General features: G+C 40.6%; 2 protein-coding genes across 7 annotated transcripts in view; both read left to right on the forward strand.

Moving 5' to 3' along the window:
- cita (citron rho-interacting serine/threonine kinase a) overlaps positions 1 to 18894 on the forward strand; it is a 41130-nt gene extending 22236 nt beyond the window's left edge. For 2 of the 6 annotated variants that reach the window (XM_076883868.1, XM_012917558.3), the window contains exons 22-50: positions 405 to 579; positions 1570 to 1767; positions 1986 to 2039; positions 4417 to 4614; positions 5546 to 5739; positions 5854 to 5989; positions 6104 to 6208; positions 6359 to 6499; positions 6705 to 6812; positions 6911 to 7103; positions 7340 to 7495; positions 8365 to 8388; positions 8863 to 9000; positions 9387 to 9567; positions 9666 to 9757; positions 9911 to 10015; positions 10231 to 10400; positions 10795 to 10839; positions 12740 to 12820; positions 12953 to 13088; positions 13338 to 13477; positions 13611 to 13703; positions 13873 to 13981; positions 14136 to 14264; positions 14480 to 14560; positions 14819 to 14897; positions 14995 to 15174; positions 15969 to 16356; positions 16848 to 18894. In XM_076883868.1, the coding sequence (XP_076739983.1) occupies positions 405 to 579; positions 1570 to 1767; positions 1986 to 2039; positions 4417 to 4614; positions 5546 to 5739; positions 5854 to 5989; positions 6104 to 6208; positions 6359 to 6499; positions 6705 to 6812; positions 6911 to 7103; positions 7340 to 7495; positions 8365 to 8388; positions 8863 to 9000; positions 9387 to 9567; positions 9666 to 9757; positions 9911 to 10015; positions 10231 to 10400; positions 10795 to 10839; positions 12740 to 12820; positions 12953 to 13088; positions 13338 to 13477; positions 13611 to 13703; positions 13873 to 13981; positions 14136 to 14264; positions 14480 to 14560; positions 14819 to 14897; positions 14995 to 15174; positions 15969 to 16356; positions 16848 to 16871 (3853 nt within the window). In that variant the 3' untranslated portion in view covers positions 16872 to 18894. The remainder of the gene's footprint in view (positions 1 to 404; positions 580 to 1569; positions 1768 to 1985; positions 2040 to 4416; positions 4615 to 5545; positions 5740 to 5853; positions 5990 to 6103; positions 6209 to 6358; positions 6500 to 6704; positions 6813 to 6910; positions 7104 to 7339; positions 7496 to 8364; positions 8389 to 8862; positions 9001 to 9386; positions 9568 to 9665; positions 9758 to 9910; positions 10016 to 10230; positions 10401 to 10794; positions 10840 to 12739; positions 12821 to 12952; positions 13089 to 13337; positions 13478 to 13610; positions 13704 to 13872; positions 13982 to 14135; positions 14265 to 14479; positions 14561 to 14818; positions 14898 to 14994; positions 15175 to 15968; positions 16357 to 16847) is intronic. The other 4 variants (XM_014408029.3, XM_023152513.3, XM_014408028.3 and 1 more) reach the window with 3 other exon arrangements.
- A 1854-nt stretch (positions 18895 to 20748) lies between these two features.
- myl2a (myosin, light chain 2a, regulatory, cardiac, slow) lies at positions 20749 to 23258 on the forward strand. Its single transcript, XM_004545204.1, has 7 exons — positions 20749 to 20814; positions 21171 to 21263; positions 21778 to 21853; positions 21938 to 22042; positions 22133 to 22211; positions 22449 to 22497; positions 22764 to 23258. Exons 1-7 carry the CDS (start codon positions 20812 to 20814, stop codon positions 22866 to 22868), a joined length of 510 nt encoding a protein of 169 aa, XP_004545261.1. The 5' UTR covers positions 20749 to 20811; the 3' UTR covers positions 22869 to 23258.
- Positions 23259 to 23975: the final 717 nt, after the last annotated feature.

Raw genomic sequence — 23975 nt, forward strand, 5'->3', positions numbered from 1 at the left:
ACATTTGATAACTCGGCTTTGTAGTGTTTTCAAGGAAATATCAGGTTTACATTATTCACATTAATTTCAAATTTGAAAAAAAAAAATGCAATTAATGTAAATAATGTGAAATTAATTTGCACATTTAATAGAATGAAAATGATTGCATTGTGCTTTTCTTTATATTTTACATCGTATCACGCTTGTTTAATACAATTAGAGATGCACAGACTCTAAATTTCTGTCTAATATTGATTTTTAAGATAATAATTAGTCTAATGGCAGGTACCGATGTTTTAAATTGCTGCACTGTTCATTTTGTATTAGTGCAATTAAATTGTTTACACATTAAGCTCCAACTTTTGTTTTACGAATATAAATTCAAAACAGGAGATATAATTGGCATTTGTTTGTATTTTTGTCAGGAAAGCCCAGGAAGAAATGATCTCAGAGCTTCGACAGCAAAAGTTTTATTTGGAGTCTCAGGCAGGCAAGCTTGAGGCCCAAAATGCCAAACTAGAGGAACATCTGGAGAAGATGAGTCAACAGGAGCAAACCAAGAGAACCCGGCTGCTGGAGCTGGAGAGCAGGCTGCGGGAGGTGAGGCAACAGGAGGCCGAGAGACAGTACAAAATCTGTTCAAGCTCAAGATTAACTAATTCACTTTAGCCGACACACAGTGTAGCCTTACTATCCACAAAAGGGATTAGGGCAGCTGATCAGCAAGCGAGCTCAGATGCTTTTCAGATAAACGGCTAATTAAAAACAGATCTGTAATGGCACTCTTTACAAAATTGCAGTTCTCTTCCTGTATTATCTCTGGAGCAGTGCTGTTTATTAGCTAACAACTGATAAAATCCTAAACCATAAGAAAATGTAGCAGGACCAGAAGTTCTGGCATGGACAGTCAACATTTTACCCTCAAACTGGATGACTGATAATTGCTTGCAAGCATTAAACTCAAGTTATACTCGTATGTATGTAATGTTTTCAGTCACTGAGAAGCGCACCCCTCAATTTCATGATGTCTTTATGAACCCATTGCAAATCTGCTCAATAAAAAGAAGTCCCGGCTTAATTTTGAGGAACACAATGCCCCCTTTCTTCTGAACGCTCTCACCCCCCAGTGTGCTTGTCTGTCGACGCTCCTGGTCGACAGCCTGCTGACTGGATGTCATATTCTACCTCCACACGGTCTTCGCTACTGAGACATGATACACAGATTGGCACTAATTGCTGGCCTCTCTGCACCCTCGCTTAAACACATACACACTGTCCTCACACACACAAATATGTACTTCAGTTGTGATCGGCCGTTCCATCTGTCAAACACTTATGAAACAGCTAAATGAACCCTTGTGTATTTTTCAGCAGACTGAATTTCTGTATTTGCCAGTAAGAAGTGCAGAACCTGAGATTAACTAAAAGTGCATATTCATTCCAGCAGTCTTTCATTAGTAGCACTCTGCTTTCCTAACAATGTGATTAAGGTTAAAGTTATGCTGAAAATGATATTCAAATACAAAGTGTTAAAGGTTCGATTTGTTCAATATCAACGCAGTATTCACACTAACCCTCTCTGTGTTGTAGATGGGCCTAGAACATGAAGAGGAGAAACTGGAGATTAAGAGGCAGGTGTCAGAGTTGACCCTGTCCCTCCAGGAGCGTGAGTCCCAAATCAGCAGCCTACAGGCTGCACGTCTTGCATTAGAGAGTCAGCTGCAGCAAGCTAAGACTGAGCTGGAAGAGACAACTGCTGAGGCTGAGGAGGAGATCACGGCCCTCAGGGTAAGACGAGCAAGAGGAAGCACACATGTATGCAATCACAGTCACCCAAAGTAATGGTGGTATTCACCATTTCCTATATATGGATATAAGCCTGTATTATTAATACAATAATAACTTTTTTTTATAGTGCTGTTAGTATGAATGGCATTCTTTACGATTACACATTATGCATACTCAGATTTGCTTGTGTTTTTTCTTTTCATTTGCTCTTCTTCCAGAACCACAGAGACGATATTCAGCGGAAGTTTGATGCCTTAAGAGACAGTTGTTCAGTAAGTGATTCCACAGCCTTTTGTCTGTGCTTTCAGCAGCAGGAGATAAAATTCTTCAAAGGTTTCACAAGACCCTTGAATATATAGTGATTCATGTGTAGCTGCAAAAGATTGTTCTAATGTAACAATGTAGTCTACTGAATCAATCTTTGGCAGCAAAATGCAGCTTGCTGTGCAGAGCACTCTGTTAGCATTTTACTGGTGAATTGTTTTTGTTTTATTTTTTATAAAAGGTGCCATTACAGTTGTCACAAAGACAAAAATCTTTTTGATGCGCAGCTAACACATTACTTCAGTTACCTCTGAGTAGTGCTGAGACCACTTTAATTCAACTGTTAGGTAGCTTCCAATTTGTGCAGTTCTTTTTAAAAATGTACTGTAAATGTAAGATGAACATGTCCATCTATCGTCTTCAACAAATTATCTTATTTGTCATTAGTGGTGCAACGGATCATGGTTGATCCGTAATCCGAACCGATCCCTATCCACAGAAGAAAAGAGAGAAAAAAAAAAAAAAGTATGTGTATGGTGCGCGTGGTGGGTCTGACAAGCATAGTTATGGCCAGCGCTAGTGGTCCAAGTGGAGGAGCAGAGGAGTTTGCGGTATTTAAGCAGCCCTTTGCTGCCCAATCCGACCGGGCTAAAGCTATTACAAAAGCTATTGGGGTGTTTAGCTGCAGACGGGAGGCCGTATTCCGTTGTGCAAAACAAGGGGTTTAAACTGATAAACGTGCTTGAGCCATGCTATGATATCCCGTTGCGCGTCCACTTTAGTGGCAAGATCGTTCCAAGCATGTATGAGCAGCAAAAGTTTAAAGTTATGGCTGAACTGTCCCAGGCACCTTCTGTTGCCCTAACTACTACAAATGGGTGGACCTCCAGGGCAACGGAAAGCTACGTGACCGTGACAGCTCATTATATCACAGCGGAGTGCGATAAGTAAATGTGTTACTTATTAGGCATCACATGTTAAATTTTTGTCTTTTTTCTTTTTTGCTGATCCGAAAATTGATCCGATCCGTGACTTAAAATCTCCTAACCGTGAGATTTTTGATCCGTTGCACCACTATTTGTCATGGAGTTAAAATAGAAACAAATTCTTATTATGTTACATTTAAAGTGAAACAACAGTTTTGTGGTTCATATGTGCCAAAAACATGTTTCCTATTTCTCTGACTGGAAATGACTTGCTGTCACTGTACTCATTACACCTGTAAATTATACTCACTACAGCTGTGCTATTACAATCCCACTTCCAAAGAAGTTGTGATGATATAAATTAAAAACAGAATGCAAAGATTTGGAAATCTCATAAATTTTCTATTTTATTCCTAACAGAATATAGAAAACTTTAAATCTTTAAACTGTAACATTTTACTCTGTCATGAAATATTTGAGGGATGTTTTGAAACTAAATCAGTTAATTAAGTGGCAGCAGATTGGGTAGCAAGAGAAGCAGAGTTTTTCAGAAGATGGACAGAGATTCACCAATTTGCCAAAACTCGCACCTACAAATAATATAATATAAGAATCTTAATTAGTATTGAACTATGAATATCTTGTCATCTATGGTGCATAATATCATCAAAATGTTCTGAGAATCTGGAGAAATTTCTGTGTGCAAGAGACAAGACTGAAGATAAAAATTTGATGCCTGTAATCTTTGTGCCATGAGGTAGCACTGCATTAGCAACAGATACAATTCCCTCCCAGAAATCTCTTCATGGACTCGGGAACATTTCTATAAATCACTGTCTATGATCACAGTTCACCGTGCCATCCACAAATGCAGGTTAAAGCTCTGTAACGCAAAGACGTCATATATGCACATGATCCAGAAACGCTGACGTCTTCTCTGGGCCAAAGTTCTTTTAAAATGCACTGAGGTTAAGTGGAAAGCTGTTCTGTGGTCAGATAAATCAAAATGTAAAATTCTTTTTGGGAAACATGGACTTCATGTCCTTTTGACTAAAGAGGAGAGGAACCATCTGGCTTGTTACCAGCGCTCAGTTCAAAAGGCTGCAGCTCTAATGGAATGAGAGTGCATCAGTGCTTGTAGAATTGGCACCATGCACATCTAGAAAGACACCTTCAGTACTGACAGGTGTATACAGGTTTTAGAAAATATATATGCTCCTATCCAGTCAATATCTTTTCCAGGGAAGGGCTTGCATATTTCAGCAAGACGATGCTAAACTGCATACTGCACATATTACAGAGTCGAGTTCTAAACTTCACCAATTGAAAACATTTTGAACATCATGAAATGAAAAAAATTGGAGTTAGAATTATTACAACACAGCCAGTTTTGTGCATAAAGCCTTAAAATGTGTTCTTGTTTGCACGTGTAAACCTTTACCTGTTTGTGCCTCCTCAGGTGATCACTGACCTAGAGGAACAGCTGACACAGCTTAGTCAGGAGAACGCCGAGTTGAATCGCCAGAACTTCTACCTGTCCAAACAGCTTGATGAGGCATCAGATGAGAGAGAGGATCGGCTGCAGCTCAGCCAGGAAGTGGACCGCCTGAGGAGGGAGGTGGCTGACCGTGAGATGCACCTCAACAACCAGAAACAGGTAACAAAAACCGTTTCCAGACAAATTGCTGGCTTCTCAGTGTGTTGAGTGTCATTCAGATGTAAATCATTTTCATGGTAATGTGCCTTGCTTCAGTGAGACATTGCCACAACACTTATTGAATGAGCCTGTTTTATGAACTTACAGGTGAGATTTGACAGTGACACATACCAAGTAACACTTAATATATTAGATCAGAGTTTTCTGCACAAGGCAATTCTATTTTTCTACTTGTTTTAATAACTAGAGGGGTTATATACTAGTATTTATGGGAACACTTCCATAAACATTACAACGCAGCACTGGTAAACAGATCAGACAATATTAAACTAGCTTATAAACTGTGCCTCTGTGTGGCTCAGCTGTTTGAACCGGTGCACACAGTGTAATTTGCTGTTCAATCTCGTCACCAGGTTTTATTAGAAGTAATTAATGAAGTTAGCACTTTTGCTACATGTCATGGATGGTTTTTGCTGCTGTCTAGTGCTGTATGGGGTGTTTAAGCTAAATGTCCTTCTGATAACTAAATGCATGCAGTCAGTGTCTTCTGTCAGCTTCGTGCCATTCACTTACGGTGCTGAGACCATCTCATACCAGCAGCTGAATAGGAAGGAGTGTATCTCTGAAACAGTCTAAACCTAAATTAAAAGATTAGATGCTTACCACAGGTTAGTAGATGGAGTAGAAAGATTCATTATTAATTGCTCAAATATTGCCAGCAGATTAAAAAAGCAACAATTTATAATCCTTTTTGAATTTAATTTACTTTTTTTAAAACACAATTTATTTGTATTTTTTGTCTGAAATATTCAAGGCCAGAGAACCTATTATGATGCATCATAGATCATTGAATAGAGACAACAATCACGTGGTATTGCCAAACGCTGAGAAAGATGTTCTCTTCAGTCTGTTATTTCATTTATGCTCTCAGAACATTGAGACACTGAAGACCACATGCAGCATGTTGGAGGAGCAGGTGGTGGAGCTGGAGTCCCTAAACGATGAGTTGCTGGAGAAGGAGAGGCAGTGGGAGGCTTGGAGAGCAGCTCTGGAAGATGAAAAAAGCCAAGCTGAGAGACGCTCCAGGGACATGCAAAGACTGCTGGACAATGAGAAGCAGAATAGGTGACATTCTTAAATTTATACTTGCGCTTATTACATAGAAAGTGGTCATTGTATGTCATTTCTATTTATAAATTAGTTTATTACAGTCATAACACTTTATTGTTGTGTTCAAAGGCTGCGTGCAGACCAGCGCAGCACTGAGTCTCGCCAGGCAGTAGAGCTGGCAGTCAAAGAGCATAAGGCTGAGATCTTGGCCTTACAACAGGCTTTGAAGGAGCAAAGACTAAAGGCTGAAAGTCTATCTGATACTGTGAGTCTGTTATCCATGAACTAACTTTAACCCCAGCTTCAATCTTTCAAAAATATGGTTTGACTTGTAGCTGGGATGAATTAGAGGTTAACAGGCACTCACATGTTCTCACAGCTCAATGATCTGGAGAAGAAACATGCCATGCTGGAGATGAATGCCCGTAGCTTACAGCAGAAGCTGGAGACTGAGAGAGAACTGAAACAAAGGCTGATGGAAGAGGTAGGAAGTGAAAGTCAATTAACCTGCATGATATTTCTACACATATATTTAAGAAACTTGGGTTTCTTGTTGTTACTTATTGTAACTATTGCTCTATTGCTGCTGTTAGCAAACTGTACCAAAAAGATTTGTGTGCTGGTGTTCATGCAGCAAGCAAAACTGCAGCAGCAGATGGACCTCCAGAAGAGCCACATTTTCCGTTTGACCCAGGGCCTGCAGGATGCTCTGGACCAAACCGACATGCTCAAGACAGAGAGGACCGATCTGGAGTACCAGCTGGAGAATATACAGGTGCTCAGTGCAAACCTCTGCAGTAAGATAAAATACTGTGGTCTCTGGGGAGGAGGAGTCCCAGCTGGATATTAAAATAGTGCCACTGATACCGGTGCATAAGAAGGATAAAGTAATCTTAAGTCATGCAATCCCAGTGGAAATTCTTCTCATAGCTGTCTTCAGAAGTATTTCCTTCTCTGAGCTTTTGTTTTCCTGCCTACAGGCGGTATATTCCCATGAGAAGGTGAAGATGGAGGGGACAATCTCCCAGCAGACTAAACTCATTGACTTCCTCCAGGCCAAAATGGACCAACCCACTAAAAAAAAGAAGGTGTGGGAAAATATTTACAAAATCTATGTACAAACCATGTTACATTAATAATCAGCTTCAAGGTAAAGCCAACTGAGTACTGTTTCCTCTCTGAGCAGGGTATATTTGGGCGGCGGCGGGAAGATGTAGGCACCACAACTAATGGGGCATTAGCTCCACAGGCCCAGCCAGCAGTTCCATTGCAGTACAGTGACATGAAACTAGCTTTGGAGAAGGAGCGCTCAAGGTGTGCAGAGCTGGAGGAGGCTCTGCAGAAGATGAGGATAGAGCTGCGGTCCCTCAGAGAAGAGGGTAAGGATGGAAATCTTGAGTGTTTTTAGTCTTTATAGTTTTTGTTTGTGTGGTGATTACTGAAGTGCCATGTAGCAAGACTAAAAATCTGTCAGAATATTTTATGTAGACAACACTGGATTGTGATCATCCCAGAAAAGGACAAAAGTTCAAATAAATACATCTACCCTCTAGTAAGCCCTTCAGTCTTTGCAAACAGTGTTCTTATAATTCCTTTTCCTCCCAAACTCCCAAAGCGGCTCATTTCAAGGACCATGTAGCCCCTTCCACACCAGCCCAGGCTCGACATCAAATCCTCATGTCAGCCATTGTCAAATCCCCAGAACATCAGCCCAACCCCAGCAGCCTGCTTAACCCCTCCACCCGCTGCAAGGAGACATCTACACCTGAAGGTTAGTCATTCACACACAGACCATAAACAAATATACAGCTCATCTAAATGCAGCCAAATTTGAACCTCAGATTCCCAAATTGAGGCTGTACAGTTTTCTTACAGGAGCATTCCACCTTATGCTAATAAATGGACTCCCCAATCACTTGTCTTGTTTACGTTGTGTTTTGTTTTGTTTTTTAAATGTGTGACCAGTTTCACAAAGCAGGATTATGAAGTGAAATAAAGTTGGATAACTGTTCTCAGAACATGTTAAGACTAGAACTCGCTCCAAACAGGAACATGGGCTGACACAAAGCAACAAAAATCATTGTTTTAGGTTTCATTCACGACATTTATCCAGCTGACTTTGTAATCCTGCTCGTGTCTGTCTCACAAAGCAAAGCAACAGTGGATTGGGCAGGTATCATTGGTTTTAGTCCAGGGTTTCCACCATCACAAAGCAAAATTATATCTTTTTATGCTGTTGATCACCATGGAAACTGAACATTTGCTGAATACTCTGTCATAGCTGTGTAGCTTGCTCAATAGATCACATCCAAAGGTATAAAGAAACAGTCTCCTAATAAACTTCTTTAGGAAAAACCTGAAATAACTATATTTGTATTTTCCAAATTATTGATGAGTCCATTAATACAGTGATTTTTATGATACAGAAGGTGCTTAGGGAGTACTTAGGGAATGTTGCTATACCCTATTTTAGTCTGTATTTACAGACCGGCCTAAAACAATGATTTGCCCAAATCCATAAGAGTGGTTAAGTTGGACTTGCTTTGTGTTTCAAGCTCCTTACTGTCCATGTTCTTTTGGTTTCACTTAGCTATTGTTAGATTCCTCTCCTTTCTTTCTTTTTCCTGTTGCTCCTCACAGAAAAGAGGAGGGTCACGTTTGAAAGTAAGTTAGCAGCCACTACAGTGTCTCTTCACACATGTGCTCATCTGCTGCTCGTGGTAAATTGTGCACCCACATGCTCATTGCTGTATTATACATCTGTCTTCTTGTCCACTGGCTAACTGTAGCTTGACCAAAGGCTTTTTTAGGAGTCAAGTCCCCCCCCCCCCCCCCTCATTTCTGGAGTCATGATTTAGATAGCATATGGTAGGATAGGTACCTTTTCACCTGGAAACATTTTAATACATCCCATGCACACTGGCATGCACAATCTGATTCCAGTCAACTACTTTGGTACTTGAGCTTTCATTTATATGCAATATCTGCATTGAAAAAAATCATTATTTGGATTGCCTCATACTGCTTTAAAGAGCTGGATCTCATTTAACTGTTGCTGACTCTTAAGTAATTAAGACTGTAAGTGACTATGCCTATTTTCACTAACTCCTTACACTGCCTACTTGTACTGCTTTATAGAGTTTGGTCATCGTGTGAAAGAAAGAATGCATCACAACATCCCTCATCGTTTCACCGTGGGCCTCAACATGAGGGCTGCCAAGTGTGCCGTCTGCCTGGACACTGTGCATTTTGGACGGCAAGCTGCCACTTGTCTAGGTCTGTATCCTGTGCTGTAGCTGGGCAGACTGAATGTGAAAATATTTCAGAAGATACATTACTGGCCAGCTTTAACAAAAATACTGGAAATAGTTATTATAGCATCGCCATCACATGGTGGAATCAGTCTTGCCTTCCAAGTGTTGTGAGTCTTAGAAAATAAGTTGGATGTGTTCCCAAATCAGCATTTTAGAACAGTACCCTTCCATGTTTTATATGTACAGCTGTACAAATGAAATGTTGATAGATAGAATTTGGATATTTTTTTATGTGATGATCCCTACCATTCTGTATTCTTGCCTTCTTTATTGACAAGATTCAGCATGGTAAAGAACTTTTCACTAAATCCAATCAGATTTTTCATCCTTCTCTTTGTCTCATTGTAGAGTGCCACACTATTTGCCATCCCAAATGCTCGCCGTGTCTTCCGGCGACCTGTGGTCTGCCAGCTGAGTATGCCACTCACTTTTCAGAAGCCCTGTGCCGAGAAAAGGCAAACTCACCTGCACTGCAGGTTAAAGAAGCCAGTGGGCATGTTCGCTTGGAAGGATGGATGAAGCAGCCTAGGTAACTATTTAAGTCCTTACTGCCATCCTGAATGTATGCAGTATGTTATGTACACTGCATTGAATATAGTTTGCCTATTTGTATATTTACTCCTTTAGAAATGGCAAGCGTGGGCAACAAGGCTGGGAGAGGAAATATGTGGTTCTTGATGGAACCAAAGTGTCCATCTATGATACTGAGCCCAGAGAAGGTCAGTACTTCATTAAATTCTTTTTATTTATTTTATTATTTTTCAAGATGACTGATTCTGTCTTTGTTTTTGCTCATAATTCAACTGTATAGTGAATGTTACCATGTAGGTCAAATTGGAGAATCCTCTGTTTTTCTCTTCCCTTCTTTGTAGACTCTGTAAAGGCTGAGGAAGAGTTTGAGCTCTGTCTGCCTGATGGAGAGGTGACTGTCCATGGAGCTGTTGGAGCCTCTGAGCTCATCAACACTGCCAAGTCTGGTACTGGATCAATACTAGTTAATCCCAGTGTACTCAATCTGTTGTAGGATATTAAGTGTATCATCCTCTCTCCAAATTTTGATTTTGATTTACCTCTCCTGTCCAAAATGTTTAAACACAAAATACAGCAAAAATGTTGACGCTTCTGCTCAGCTGTGAAATTAAGCTGCTAGCAGAGGAACAAACTGATGCATTTTTTTTATGTCTGTGCGTAGACATCCCGTATGTGTTGAAGCTGGAATCGCATCCGCACACCACATGTTGGCCTGGCCAGTCCCTCTACTTCATGGCTCCTAGCTTTCCTGACAAGCAGCGCTGGGTGGCAGTACTGGAGTCTGTTGTGGGTGGTAGTCGTGGATCTAGAGAGAAAGTGGATTCTGATGCTGTAAGTATCATGCCTGCATATTACATACCTATGAATGTCCTTGTGTCAGGCTTGATAGCGTTCATAATTTAGGCTTACTGTATTTGGGGTGTTGCAAAAAGCCATTGCCTCCTTTACACAGCACAAGCTTTGTTGTTAGGCCCATATGAATGAGCAAATTAATACAAAGCTGGTTGTGTCATTTTGTGTGAAAATTGGGTAAAATATTGAGTACCTCCATTAAACATCAGCCAGTGCCTTCACTTCTTCTTCTCCCCCTCCCTCTTCTTTCTCTCTCTGCATGTTCTCAACATCCACGTCTTGTGTTTATTTGTTGTCATTGTCTTTTTTCTTTATATAACTATACTGTGTGTGTGTATCTCCATTCAACTCGGTTGTGTGAATCATATTATAGGCAGGTGTTTCTAAAAGACAGAAGAACCTGTCCCCTCTGGTTCAGGTACAGTAAGTAGCTGCACGAATGCTTGAGCTTCAGTCGACCGATCGACTGAGCATGCAGTAGCTGTACATACATATGACACTGATGCACTATAAGTACAGTCCTTGAATCAGTTCCTGAATATGGTGTGTGTATTCACACAGAAACATATGTAGTGCATGGATGTGAATAGACTGCTGTGCACCATTTATTTGGTGTCCTATGCTATGTCATGCATGATTCTGCAAAGCCCATGCACTGCTTAAGCCCCCCTTCTCAGAAATATGACGTCACACAAACAGACCTTGAGCAATTTAACTTCAGTGTGCAGCTATAGGCTGTTGGCGCTTCTGTGTTTCTTGCAGTTTTAGAAGAAACTGAAGAAATATTTTCTTCCATGTTCTCTGCAAAATGACCCTTAAATTAAAAGTGAAGTAGGAAGTCAAATGGTTCCACAAGTGTATTTCAGTATTCTCAAAAAGTTGCATTGCTGTGTTTTTCAGTTGTATCACTTACTAAATATGGAAAGTTGAACATGCAGCTTGCGGCAGCTTGATTACATCGTATCCTTACTGTATGTACAGCATACAGTAAGGATAGTGCAGGGTGTAAAATGTAAATAAGACCAATGACAATGCTTTGCTTATCATTTAACCCCATATTTATTTAAATACTTCAAAGATAACATATGAAATGCATAATCTGTGAAATTTTCGTTGACTCTGTTATTGCTTTTGTGAACATATTTTTTTTTTAATTAATGCCAGCAGCTTTTCTCCCTTCTGTTCTTTAACCCATATGCAGCACCTTTTTTTCCTGTATCTAAAGGGATTTTTTTCCTTACCTGTTTTGCTTATTATTATTATTATTATTATTATTATTATTATTATCATCATTATTATCATCATTATTATCATCATTATTATCATTAATTCTTATGTTATTGAGCTGTTTTGGATTATTTAAATATTGTTGAGTGTGTGGGGTTTTCCTTCTTGCTAACAATCAACAACTATTTCAGACTTTTTTGCTGGCATCAAATTCAAAATACCCCCCCCCCCCCCCAGACAGCATTTCTGTTCCATACTTTGATATGTTATCTTTATAATATTCTAAATTAGATGAAGGGTCTAAATGATTTCCAAATCATTCCATTCTCATTTATGTGTATTTTACACAGCCTCTCATCTGGTTTTAGAGACTGGCTGTAAGTTGTTGAACTGTATCAGCTTTTTCGAAAAGGCTATGTAACTGCAGATCCAACACTAAGATAGTTGAGGAGTTTTCTTCCCACTAAACCATAAGAACATTACTGAGGTCAGGCACTAATGTTCAGTGATAAAGCCTCAAGGCCAACATTACTGGAAAAATGGCACTGTGATATTTGCTGAGCTTGTGCTTCATCATTGATTTTAATGTATAAAGTGGAAACAAAGAGCCACTCTCCACAGAACCCATTACAGTCATGAAATGTATAAACTTGGAGGGTTTTATTCTGACCATTTGTCAACAAAAGGCAGTGTGTCCTCAAATTAAAAATATCATTTATTAATGGTCAGACATAGCTCATTTGTGCTTGTCTGTTTTAAACAACATAAAATGTATTTCTTGCTCTGTAGTTGTTCTGTTGTTAGCATTGCAAGTGAGCTTCAGACTCAACAGGAAAGACTTTGCAAGGCTCTCTCTTTCTCTCCCTGTCTTTCTCACTATCTTTTACTGTTAGCTCATTTAGACACCAGATTCACCTAAATTATGACACATCTTTAATGTTATGTTGCTGTGGTTATTTTGTGGCAGCTTTCCGGCTGGCATCCCTGCTGTGTTAGCTTGTCTTGCTAAAGCTCCCGATTTGCAGGAAGTCTTAATCCGCCTCCTTCCCCTGCTCCATTCTCTCCCTTTCTCTCTCTCTCTCTCTCCATAGAAACTTCTGGGCAATTCTCTGCTGAAGCTGGAGGGTGACGACCGTTTGGACATCAACTGCACTCTGCCTCTCACTGACCAGGTATAAAAACAAACATGTAAACAGAGTTAAAAACCTAATTGGTCAGCTTTCTAGTTAGACATCACCATGCTGGATGTTTCTTTCTTTCTTTTTGTTTTTTTAAAGCTCTGGTGATCTCGTCCTTTCTTGCAGATTGTCTTGGTTGGTTCTGAGGAGGGTTTGTATGCTCTGAATGTGATAAAGAACTCTTTGACTCACATCCCGGGCCTGACCTCCGTCTTCCAGATCCAGATCCTGAAGGAGCTTGATAAGCTGCTGATGATCACTGGTCAGTTAATGGAGGCCATTATATTGAAGTTATTTTATGATATTATCAGATTTATGTTTTCCTCGTACACTGTTTCAGCTGTAACATAATGCTTCTGGATAGTGTGCATTTATTGTAACACATTACATCACATTATGGTTATCTTTTAGAAGCCATAATGTGTGCTTTGAAGTAACAGCGAACGAAAGTGAAGTAAAGAGAAGATGATGCGCATCATCTCACACTTGGCATGTTTGATGTGTCATTCAGGGGAGGAGAGGGCACTGTGCCTGGTAGAGATCAAGAAGGTGAAACAGTCTTTGTCACAGTCCCATCTCCCAGCTCAGCCTGACCTCAACCCCTTCATCTTTGAGACAGTCAAAGGATGCCATCTCTTCTCCTCTGGAAAGGTGAGTCATGTTGTAACTTGCAGGGAGCAGAGTCCTTGTGGACTGTTATTGGGTCTGAGTTAAGGAGCTGAACATCACAGTAATGGCATCGTGTTGTGTGCTGCCTGATTGCAGAATTGTTCTTTCTTTACAGATTGATAATGGGCTCTGTATTTGTGCTGCAATGCCCAATAAGATTACAATCCTGCGGCATAATCAAGGCCTCAACAAGTTCTGCATCAGAAAGGTGAATGAGCATTAAAAGTGAACCGCTTACAGTGACGAGACCTTTATTGTGAACAATGGACTTTTTTTTTTCTAGGAAATATAGATGCTCTGTTTTTCTTCTAGAAATAATGAGTTTTAAAAAATAAAAAATAAAAAAAATAAAAAAAATTTTGTGTGTGTGTTTGCAGGAGATTGAGACATCAGAGCCTTGCAGCTGTATTCACTTCACTGGCTACAGTATCATTATCGGCACCAACAAGTTCTATGAGATTGAGATGAAGCAGTATGTACTGGAAGGTCTGTCAAATGCAGCATTATTGTTTCTTTAGTATTATTTCTTTACAACCAGATGGTGCTCCAACAAAGTCCACTCAAGGGTGTTTCTGTCTCTGTTGGGTTCCAACATTCACACCTGAACAAGCTGAATGATACTAATGATTTCTCTCTGCAGAGTTCTTGGATAAAAACGATGTGACGCTAGCGTCAGCTGTCTTCGCGGCGTCCTCCCACAGCTTCCCCATCTCTATCATCCAGGTCACCACGGCTCCACAGAAGGATGAATACCTGCTCTGTTTCCATGGTTAGACAGTTACTTCTGCTGGCAAACCCTCTCAGTTGAATGTGTATACACACCCCCAAACTAGTGGATAAACAAAGTTGTGGAACAGTTTGTCTTAGAATCTGTATTTGACAAGCGATCTCTAAGCATTTCTAAAGTCATTGTTTTCTTTTTTGGTTACATATTCTATGCTAAATTTAAATAACTCATTTTGTTTATGTATTTATTTTTTGCAGAGTTTGGTGTGTTTGTGGATGCATATGGCCGCAGAAGTAGAAGTGAGGACATCAAATGGAGCCGTCTGCCTCTCTCATTTGGTAAGTGTAAATCTGCATGTTTACTAGAAGCGTAGTTTCTTTGGGCACCGGGTGGAGCAGGTGACCATATCCTGCAATGCAGTGGCCTGGGTTTGAGTCTGACTCTGGGCCTTTTGCTGCACGTCTTCACTCTCTCCCTGCTTTCCTGTCTGGTCTTCACTGTTCTCTCAAATAAAGCCCAAAAAGCCCAAAAATAGTTTTCGTGATTTAAGGATTTTTAGGTTTTTTAAAATAACAAGTTGTATTTCTGTATTTCAGCCTATAGAGAGCCTTACCTATTTGTGACCTACTTCAACTCTCTGGACGTCATTGAGATTCAGGGACATGCGGCTCTTGGGTAAGATTGTTCTCAGCTTTTTTAAATTGTTTATCAAGTTCTTTTTATTTTCCAACTTCGAATTCTGCCATGGCTGATTTTTCTTCTCTTTTTCCAGTCCTCACTCATACGCACATCTGGATATCCCTAACCCACGCTACCTTGGCCCCGCCATTTCCTCTGGAGCCATATACCTGGCTTCATCCTATCAGAACAAACTTCGGGTCATTTGCTGCAAGGGCAACCTTGTCCAAAGCCAAGACGGTGGAGATCTGCAGCGTAATGGCTCTGGACGCAGGTAATGACACACAAATAGCATTAAATACCATCTGCCAGTCACCTTTATACATAGCATCCCAAATATTTGGAAACTGGTTTGTAGGTCAGAGATGTACATAGAGGGAGATTTCTAAGCACGCTCCATCCTTCTGTTCTGTGTACACTGGTGTTAATGAGTCACTGGGCCTAGCTGGCACTGAGGGGCACAGGTTGGCATCTATAGGTCGTAAGTTTGGCTTAAATGTTTGAACTAGTTAAAAAAAAAAACAAAAAAAAAACAGGAGAGTAATGCCATCATTTTGTCTTTTGCAGGAAGAAGAGTTCATTTTTTATCTGTAGCAGATTTTAAAAAATGTTGCCGTCATCATTCTTTATTTTACCTAAATTACTTTTTAAAGTTCTGTGTCAAATGTAGAAAGGAAATTTTTGAATAAAGACTGACATCTTCCCTTTTATGACTGGTCTGTTACTCATCGTGACGCTTACTGACTGTGCTTTGCAAGTCAAAGCTTTGTTCTACAGTAATTGTTGTCAGTGACAGAATCCACTCTTATTTAGGAAACCAAATTGAATTTATATTATCAGTCTGTTCTGATTACAAATAGCAGTGCTGTGTATTTATATATTAGCTTATTAAATCAGCTTAATTGCAAGTCCATCAATCTCACCAAATCTGCTGAGTGACCAGAGTCCCACAGTGCCAAACTAAGTCCAAGAACTGAGACAAATAAAAACATTGCCCAACATTTGCCCAATGCTCCTTTTTTCCCTTTTTTTTTTCTTCATTATTTTAACCTTGGTTCCTCCCGACAGTCCCAACAAGCGTGGTCCTCCTTCCTACAATGAGCACATCTCTAAAAGGCTGGCAGCCAATCCTCTGGTCCATGGAGACCCAGGCACACCACACCGTTACAGAGAGGCTCGCACAGAGTTTCGGCGGGACAAGTCCCCAAGCCGTCCACTGGAGAGAGAGAAGTCTCCTGGCAGAATGCTGGAAAGCCGGATAGTGGGCTCGCCTGGTCGAGCCATGGCAGACCCCCGGTTGGAGCGATCACCAGGCAGGGCCATGGCCGACCCTCGCATGGACCGCTCCCCTGGCAGGATGATGGATGTTCGTAGGGAGAGATCCCCTGGACGTTTTGAAGAGCGTCAAAGGCTTCATACTGGCTCCGGACGCACACCCATAAACTCTGTTAACAAGGTTTGTCAAGAAATTCTGCATTACATTAACTTAATGTGTAACTGTTAGCAATTAGCTGAATATTTTTGTGTTTTATTGACATACATTGGAAACTGTTGGAGTATGGTAAAAGGTTCAGTACAAAACTTCGGCGTTTCCATCCAGGCGGTTGATTCAGTGGTTCGTGATGCACTTATGCTGCTTTTATGACAGTAGTGGGTTGTGATATCTTGTTTTGAGTGAAATACTATGACTATAGGATGGACTGTTACAGACCTTTAAGGAGTATAAATTTCTCCCCAGACTTTATAGTCTTGCAGTGTTCATGTGGTCTTTTACATTTGTTTAGTTTTGGCTTATACTGTGGATTTTCATGACACTACAGGTGTACTTAACATGGAAAGACCAGCTTTCAAGGCTGTGGACCCTTAGTCTAACTCTTGTGTTAGTGTACATTTTGACTCAAAATCTGTGTATTAACCTGACTTCATGTTGTTGGTTTTACCCTACAGGTGTGGGATCAGTCATCTGTTTGAAGGACAAAAGACCCTCGTGTCCGCTGTGGAAGAAGAAGTTCATGTTTGAAAAGAGAGAAGATGTAGCGGAGAACCAGTGAGAATGTTACCAACTCATGATGAAACACTGCCACACATCTGTTTTGCCCGATATCCAAAGTGAAAAACCCATGGAGGAAAACAACTGTAGCTGTCAGAACGTAGCGAGCACCAGATAAATAAAGAGATGTCATTAGTATCAGGTTATAGTTTTAAATAAAGGTCAACAAAATGCCATATTAACCACCTGAGCAGGGTTTTTTGCGATGCATTGGAGCATGTGTTCTCTACTCCGAGTAGGGATTAGTAATTATATATAATTTCTTCTTCCACAAAGAAAATCTGAGATGAGTTCTCAAGTTAAGACTACTGGGTTTGGCTTGCTTCATTTAACCCTAGCAGCATTAACTACAATGGATAAGCACAGCCATAGCAAGTGATGCCTATATATTTAGTCATTTTATTCAAAATGCCATTAACACATGTGGCTCATTTCCACATGTGCTGTCTACAGCAGCTACAGATCAGGGCAAATGTGTAGCAGATCACCTGTTGTGACACTGAGTATCACTTCTGGCTCCAGCCCTGTGCTCACATGTTAACACACAATCGTTATTGGCTAATTACAATCATTTTCAGCTCGGTCCTTGGTCAGTAATGCTGACCGGACTCGGCTGAAGCATGAATAAACTGAATCAAAATTAATTAATATATAATCCCTCCCAAAAAATACACTCTGTAGAACCACACACTAAAACTGCACTACCCACAATCCCCAGCAGCAATGGAGCAGGACCTTTCTAAATCTTCAGAACGCTATCTGACTGTAAATAGACGAGACATAATTTTATATATATTAAGAAGGAATTTCAAGGCTGGATAAGCCGTGTCTATTTTTGTTAAAGGAAAAAAAAAAGTGACAGTGTGTCCTCTTGAATGTCCGATGAGTATTCTTTTAATGTCCAAACGTCCTTTATCAAGTGAGTGATTGTATCTCAAACAAACTTGTGTATGCACTTCCATCTGTCAAAGGCAAAACCTCAGTGCTGACCTAAACGACGGGAGGGAAAAAAGATCATGTTTGAAGCTTAAAACATAGTACTTGAGCATTTCTTTTTGTACAATGTCCCCTGCTGTTGTATATAACCCAAAATTGTTTAAAGTGAAGATGAAGAAAAAATCTTTTTGTTTTGTTTTTCTTTTCCCTGATCCGTTAATGGCATGGATATATATATATCTCGAAAATGAAACGGGGTGTTGTCTTCTGCTTCTGCCTCATTTGGGTTATATTTTTAATCTACATTTTTAAAAACAAAGCACGTGACTAACACTTTCTATCTTTAAACTCTCATGTATTTGCACAGTAAATTCACACAACTATATTATATAACTTTTTTTTTTTCTTTCTTTAAGGAATTCTTGGCAAGTTAAAACATCCAGTCCAATCACAACAAATGCTAAAATCCATCTACGCTCATTCGGTTCACGTGGCTAAGATGGATGCATTTCTGTACATCATGATCTGATGTATAGAAATAGAATATTTTGTGGATTTTAGCAGTATTTTTTTGAATGTAAACAAACGAGATGCCAAACTTTAACTTGCCCAGTTTGCCTGTCAACAGTTAGGCGCTCACTAGGAGGATTTCTTCGCCTTTAAGTCCCCTATGATTATTTTTAAGATGGTTAAAATCTTCCTGAATGTATTTTAAAGCCAATACAGCCGATTCGTTGGTCTCAATGTTCAACAACAACAAAAACAAAGCACCAAATGCTTTAAATTGCACATGTCTTCTTCTCTCTATAGGACTCTGTACAAAAGGGTTATCCATCGTATTTGATTTTATTTTTAGATTCTTTTAAATTTGTATTCTCATTCACATGATCTTTAATCATAATGCTGTAACGCTGGATATGATATTGATGTCTGCTAACAAATGTTTAATTAGCGTTCCCTGTAGAGATTTTGTCACAGAGTATTAAATATTATAATCATTGCATTTCACTTCGATTGTGCCTCCTTCTGTTGTGCTTGTGTGTCTCTTTACAAAGACATTTAAACTTATCTCTGAGTGGATAAGCATCATAAAACAGTCACCTCTGAAGCATTTACCCTCTCTGTTTCAAGACGGCCAGTGACACGGCCATTTGTCCACATCCATTGTGTTGGAGAAGGTTTCGTCTATTTATAGGTGTCTGATCCCAGCGCTCAGCCTGCCATTCCAGTCACAGTAGCTGCAGCGGCTGCTTGATCTGAGAGGAACTGAAGAAGAAGCCTTTTTTTTTTTTTTTTTTTTTTTTTTTTAACAATAGCATCTGCGTCCTGGGTTAACAATAACTCGTCTAATTGTGTCCTCTGCATGCACGCTGTACACGCTGCGAGACAACACAGACGGCATCTGCTGTTGGTTCGTCCATCGCAATTTATTTAGCAGTAAGACGATCGAGTGCGAGGAGGCTTTAAGTTTATTTAGACCACTCACCTCCCAACCTCGGCTCATTCAGCTCATTTTCACGCGCTGTCACTTTTCTTGACCTGGGAGCCCCGAGTGATGGGGGATGATTTGTTAATGGTGCTGAGAGACACATTGTAAGGACGTGTTCAGTGTCTCACGCAGTATGTCTCACCTAGAGCTGTTGACATCCATGAGCTTAGTACCGCAATCCCTGTGATGAATCTCAACAGTGTGAAGAAGACTGAAGATGCCACTTGATGCTCTGGCTTCTTTCAATTCCTATCTATCTATTAAATTAAGTTAACCATTTGTAGGGACCCAGAACCCACTAAACAACCTGAAAATCTGACATTTTGCCATAAATATCATCAATTTGAATTACCTTGATAGAATAAATTAAGTGATTTAATGTAAGAGCAATGCTGTAATGCACTGCTTTGTCTGGCCAAGGTAAGCAGAGCCAAAGATATTATGTGAAGAAGCATGTTAGAAAGGTTGGCGCTAACAAAGACCTGACAGGTCAGTAAATAACACATAATGAGCTGGTGCTTTTTCAGGCACTCTCATGCGTTTAATCAGATGGGGAACAAGAAATGATTGGCACACAGATCAGAGTTAGAAAGAGACAGTGAATTCAATCTGCAAATGCTTTGCTCTAATACACTGACGTAATCTTTCACAGATCAGGTTTTAGTTCTACATCTTTTGGGTATTTCAAATTCTCAAATTGATTTGTTTTATATTCATTCCCACTGGGTAAATACAGTTTATATTGTATATCTTAAGAAGTATGTTCTTATTTCTCTGCAGTACTTAAATACTTTTTGAATGTAAAGGCTCACAAGCCTGTCAGTGCTACTGCAAAAGAGGCGGGCAGAAGTTTATCGGTCACACAAACCTCTAATCATATCACTTATGCATTTTTGATTAACCTGTGGCTATCATAAAGATCGGTGTGTCACAGAGGTCGAGTTAGGTAGGCTAGTCCAATGTTCTCCTTTCATTTTGCTTTTATAAATAATGCTGTCTATGGAAAGACTATGGACCAACAGATTGACAGATCACACTCTTGCTTTTGTTTTTACTATACAGCACTCTCATTCACTTACAACAATTGCAGTCAGTAGTTCGTACAGACAAGACGATGCCCTGTGGATAGAATCTTGTTTAAAGTGATTAAGTGCTTTCACCTTCAGTCTGCTCTTGATATTCTAGACCAGTTATTCCACTCTCTTTGTCGAATGCCAATCAGGACTCCACAGGGTGAGCGGCTATGTATGAGAGTGTGTGAGCATGCGATACTGTATATGCTGTATGAAGCATCATTTACCTGTCACTTCCTAAAGAGGGCATAGTTTATAAATATCATCCACTGGAGCGGAGGGCGGAGGGCTACAAAAGGCCACCCACAGCCTCCCTATTGTTCACTGGCATCATTGTTGGTCTGACCTCCCAGCTGCTCAGCCATGGTAAGTCTGTGTACTGTGTGTGTGTGTGTGTGTGTGTGTGTGTGTGTGTGTGTGTGCAGTGTTTGTTGGGAGGTGTGTCTTATGGCTTTGAGGATGCTGCAATTGTTTTGATGAGATAAGTAACAGTTTTTCACCTGCATATCATTTAAAAGCACAAATATTTAGCATTTTTGCGGGGGGGATGAAAAGATGACATAACTTTTATTTAATTGTTTGTCAGCAGCTGTTTTGCTGTTTAAACTGCTTTTTCTTACAAAGATGCTTAATCCTATTTATTCATCTCTTCTGACATGCAGTTTTATCTGAACAAACGTGTAGTTTCTGCTTCACCTCTCCTGTCTTTGTGCTAAAAAAAGGCCCCCAAGAAAGCCAAGAAGAGGGCAGCAGAGGGAGCCAACTCCAATGTGTTCTCCATGTTTGAGCAGGCCCAGATCCAGGAATTCAAAGAGGTGAATGCTGCTGAAACCACTTTCTATTTCACGGATTTCCGTTTGGCAGAGAACTGCCGAGAAATATCGCAACGGGTGAATTAATATGCGAGTCGGCTCACCAAGGTTCAGGCATTTCTGCATTAAAAAATAAACTGCACAACGCATTACACAGAAAGGTCTCCACTTTCTTTCTTTGTCTTTCTACTTGCATTGTTCATTGTGGCAGTATGCGCACCTGTCTGTTTGCCCGCTTGCTGGCTTGACAGCAGTAAGGCTTGCGGTATGCTGGTATGAGGGACAGTGGTGCCCAGACATCCAGACTTTGTCATCAGTGATTAGGCTGCAGATGAACTGCAGGGCATGCCCAGGATGCCAGACTAAATCCAAGGGGAGGGGGGAGGGTAACGCGTTATAAATACTAAACAGTGTTCATATATAAAGATGGCCTACCAAAAATTTAAGAGAACCCAAAAAAATAAAACTGTTTGATGTGACTCTGGATGCTTTTTTTTTTCCTGTGCTCTGATCTCAGGCCTTCACCATCATGGACCAGAACAGAGACGGCTTCATCGACAAGAACGATCTGAGGGACACTTTTGCTGCTTTAGGTATGTGGACACCATTCAAAGAAACACTCAAAGTGTTCATCTTCGCTCATGCCGTGCGTTTACATTGACTCTTTGGTGCTGCAGGACGTCTGAATGTGAAACAAGAAGAGATCGACGACATGCTCAAAGAAGCTCCTGGCCCAATCAACTTCACCGTCTTCCTCACCATGTTCGGTGAGAAGCTGAAAGGTAAAAACTGGCCGGCCAGTAAAAACTACATCTAAGTCATGAACACAGCATTGATGCGAATGTATCTCAGTGCTGTTTTGATGTTCCCAGGTGCCGATCCGGAAGAGACCATCCTCAATGCTTTTAAAGTCTTTGACCCTGAGGGTAAAGGGGTCCTGAGGAAGGACTAGTAAGTGGCTTCTCACATTTGTCACGCGGCATCAGCTTGCATATGCAAATTTATTGCAAGTGAGCAAGCTGCCGCTCACAGTTTGACTCAGTCTGACTGCAGTCATTCATCCTCACACAGCTCAGCTCCACAATGATTAAAAACCATTGTGACCTGTACAGTTCATTCACTTGTGAAAAGAAGTCTCGTCATCTCTACAGCGTTTTTTTTCCCCCTACCTTTTTTTCTCCTCTCCAGCGTGACACAGATGCTAACGACACAAGCCGACAGATTCTCAGCTGAAGAGGTACATTGCAGTCCCCCAGCCCATGCTAATTATCATCATTATAACAGTTTTGTGAGTGTGGGTGAGTTGAATTGGAAAAAAAAAAATACAAGGATGAACGTCATCATGACGACCACCTGCGTCCACGTCAGACACATTTTCATGCAAAAAAACAAAAACCCCTGAGTGAATCATCTTAAAACCCTTTTTATGCACACTGGGTTATGGGCTGTGTGGGGATAACATCTGATAAAAGTGGTGTTAATGTCTCCCTTTCTGTTGCTTAGATGGAGCAGATGTTTGCTGCCTTCCCCCCAGATGTGGCTGGAAACCTGGACTACAAAAACCTGGTTCACATCATTACTCATGGAGAGGAGAAGGACCAGGAGTGAACCTTCATTTAAATGCATTCGAGAAGTAGAAAGTCAGTTTGTGTACCCAGCTACGACTTGAAACTGACTCACTGCACATAAAGGAAATGTGGACTATTTACTCAGCTTTTATGACACCATTGCTTCTGTATTGTCCTCACTCGAGAGCAGGGGGAGGATCCTGACAAATAGTCTTTTTCCAGCCTGTAAAAATGGGAAGTTTACAGCATCAAACATCATCAAGTGTCGTGCTCTTTTTCTGCTTTATCCACAGCATATCCCCCACATTCACCTGAGACTGATTAAATTATTTTTCCTTATCATTTTCTATACTAATAACCACATGCCTGTTTTTACCATAGCCACTTGTTAGGTCTTTGCTTGACAGTCTAATAAAGATTTTTAAAGCTACGAGAGCTATGATTCTGCTGTTTTTGCTCAGATTATTGAATGCCAGTGTGGGGAAGATGGTACAGACTCGATAAAGCCTGATTTCCAGTGAATTGTCATTACCTATTCAAGGATCATACAATTACTGCCTGAACAGATGACTATACCAGATACTCCTTAAAATCCATGTTAGGTAGTGCATCTGAGTACTTAAGAATAGCGAGCATGTGCAGCTGGTGAGCCTGTAGAATCCAAAACATGCCTGCATCAGTGTCTGTGTGTGCGCAAAAAGTTGGGTGTGTGTTGGATGTGCATGGAAATGTTTGGCTACTGAAACAAAGGGCTTTACTAAGACAAAGCCCTGTTGTTATTTTAGTGTTGTGGTGATGTAAAGAGGGTAATGCTATACTGAGGAGTTGGGGGGGAGGTTGCTCACAAAAGGATGCCATCGAGTGATCCGCACCACCGTCGCCTTACCCGACTTGAGACCTTGGCAGGGTTAAGCAGGGGGTGTAAATCCTTGATTGTTCCAGTTGAAGTGTTAAGGGCAGGGAGGAGCCAGTTCTGACAGCATCAGGCAGGAGTACCGTGGATACTTCATACTGTGGATGAGACGAGACACGTGGGGAGTGGGGAGGGATGAGTGTTTGGATCGGCTTGGCTATTTCAGCTCCAGTTTTAACTGTCTGCAAGTGCAGCATGTGGTCAGTGAAGGGAAAACGTGCATTTCTCTTTCAA

Source organism: Maylandia zebra, linkage group LG5 (genome assembly GCF_041146795.1).
Source record: "Maylandia zebra isolate NMK-2024a linkage group LG5, Mzebra_GT3a, whole genome shotgun sequence".
NCBI classification, from domain to species: domain Eukaryota; kingdom Metazoa; phylum Chordata; class Actinopteri; order Cichliformes; family Cichlidae; genus Maylandia; species Maylandia zebra.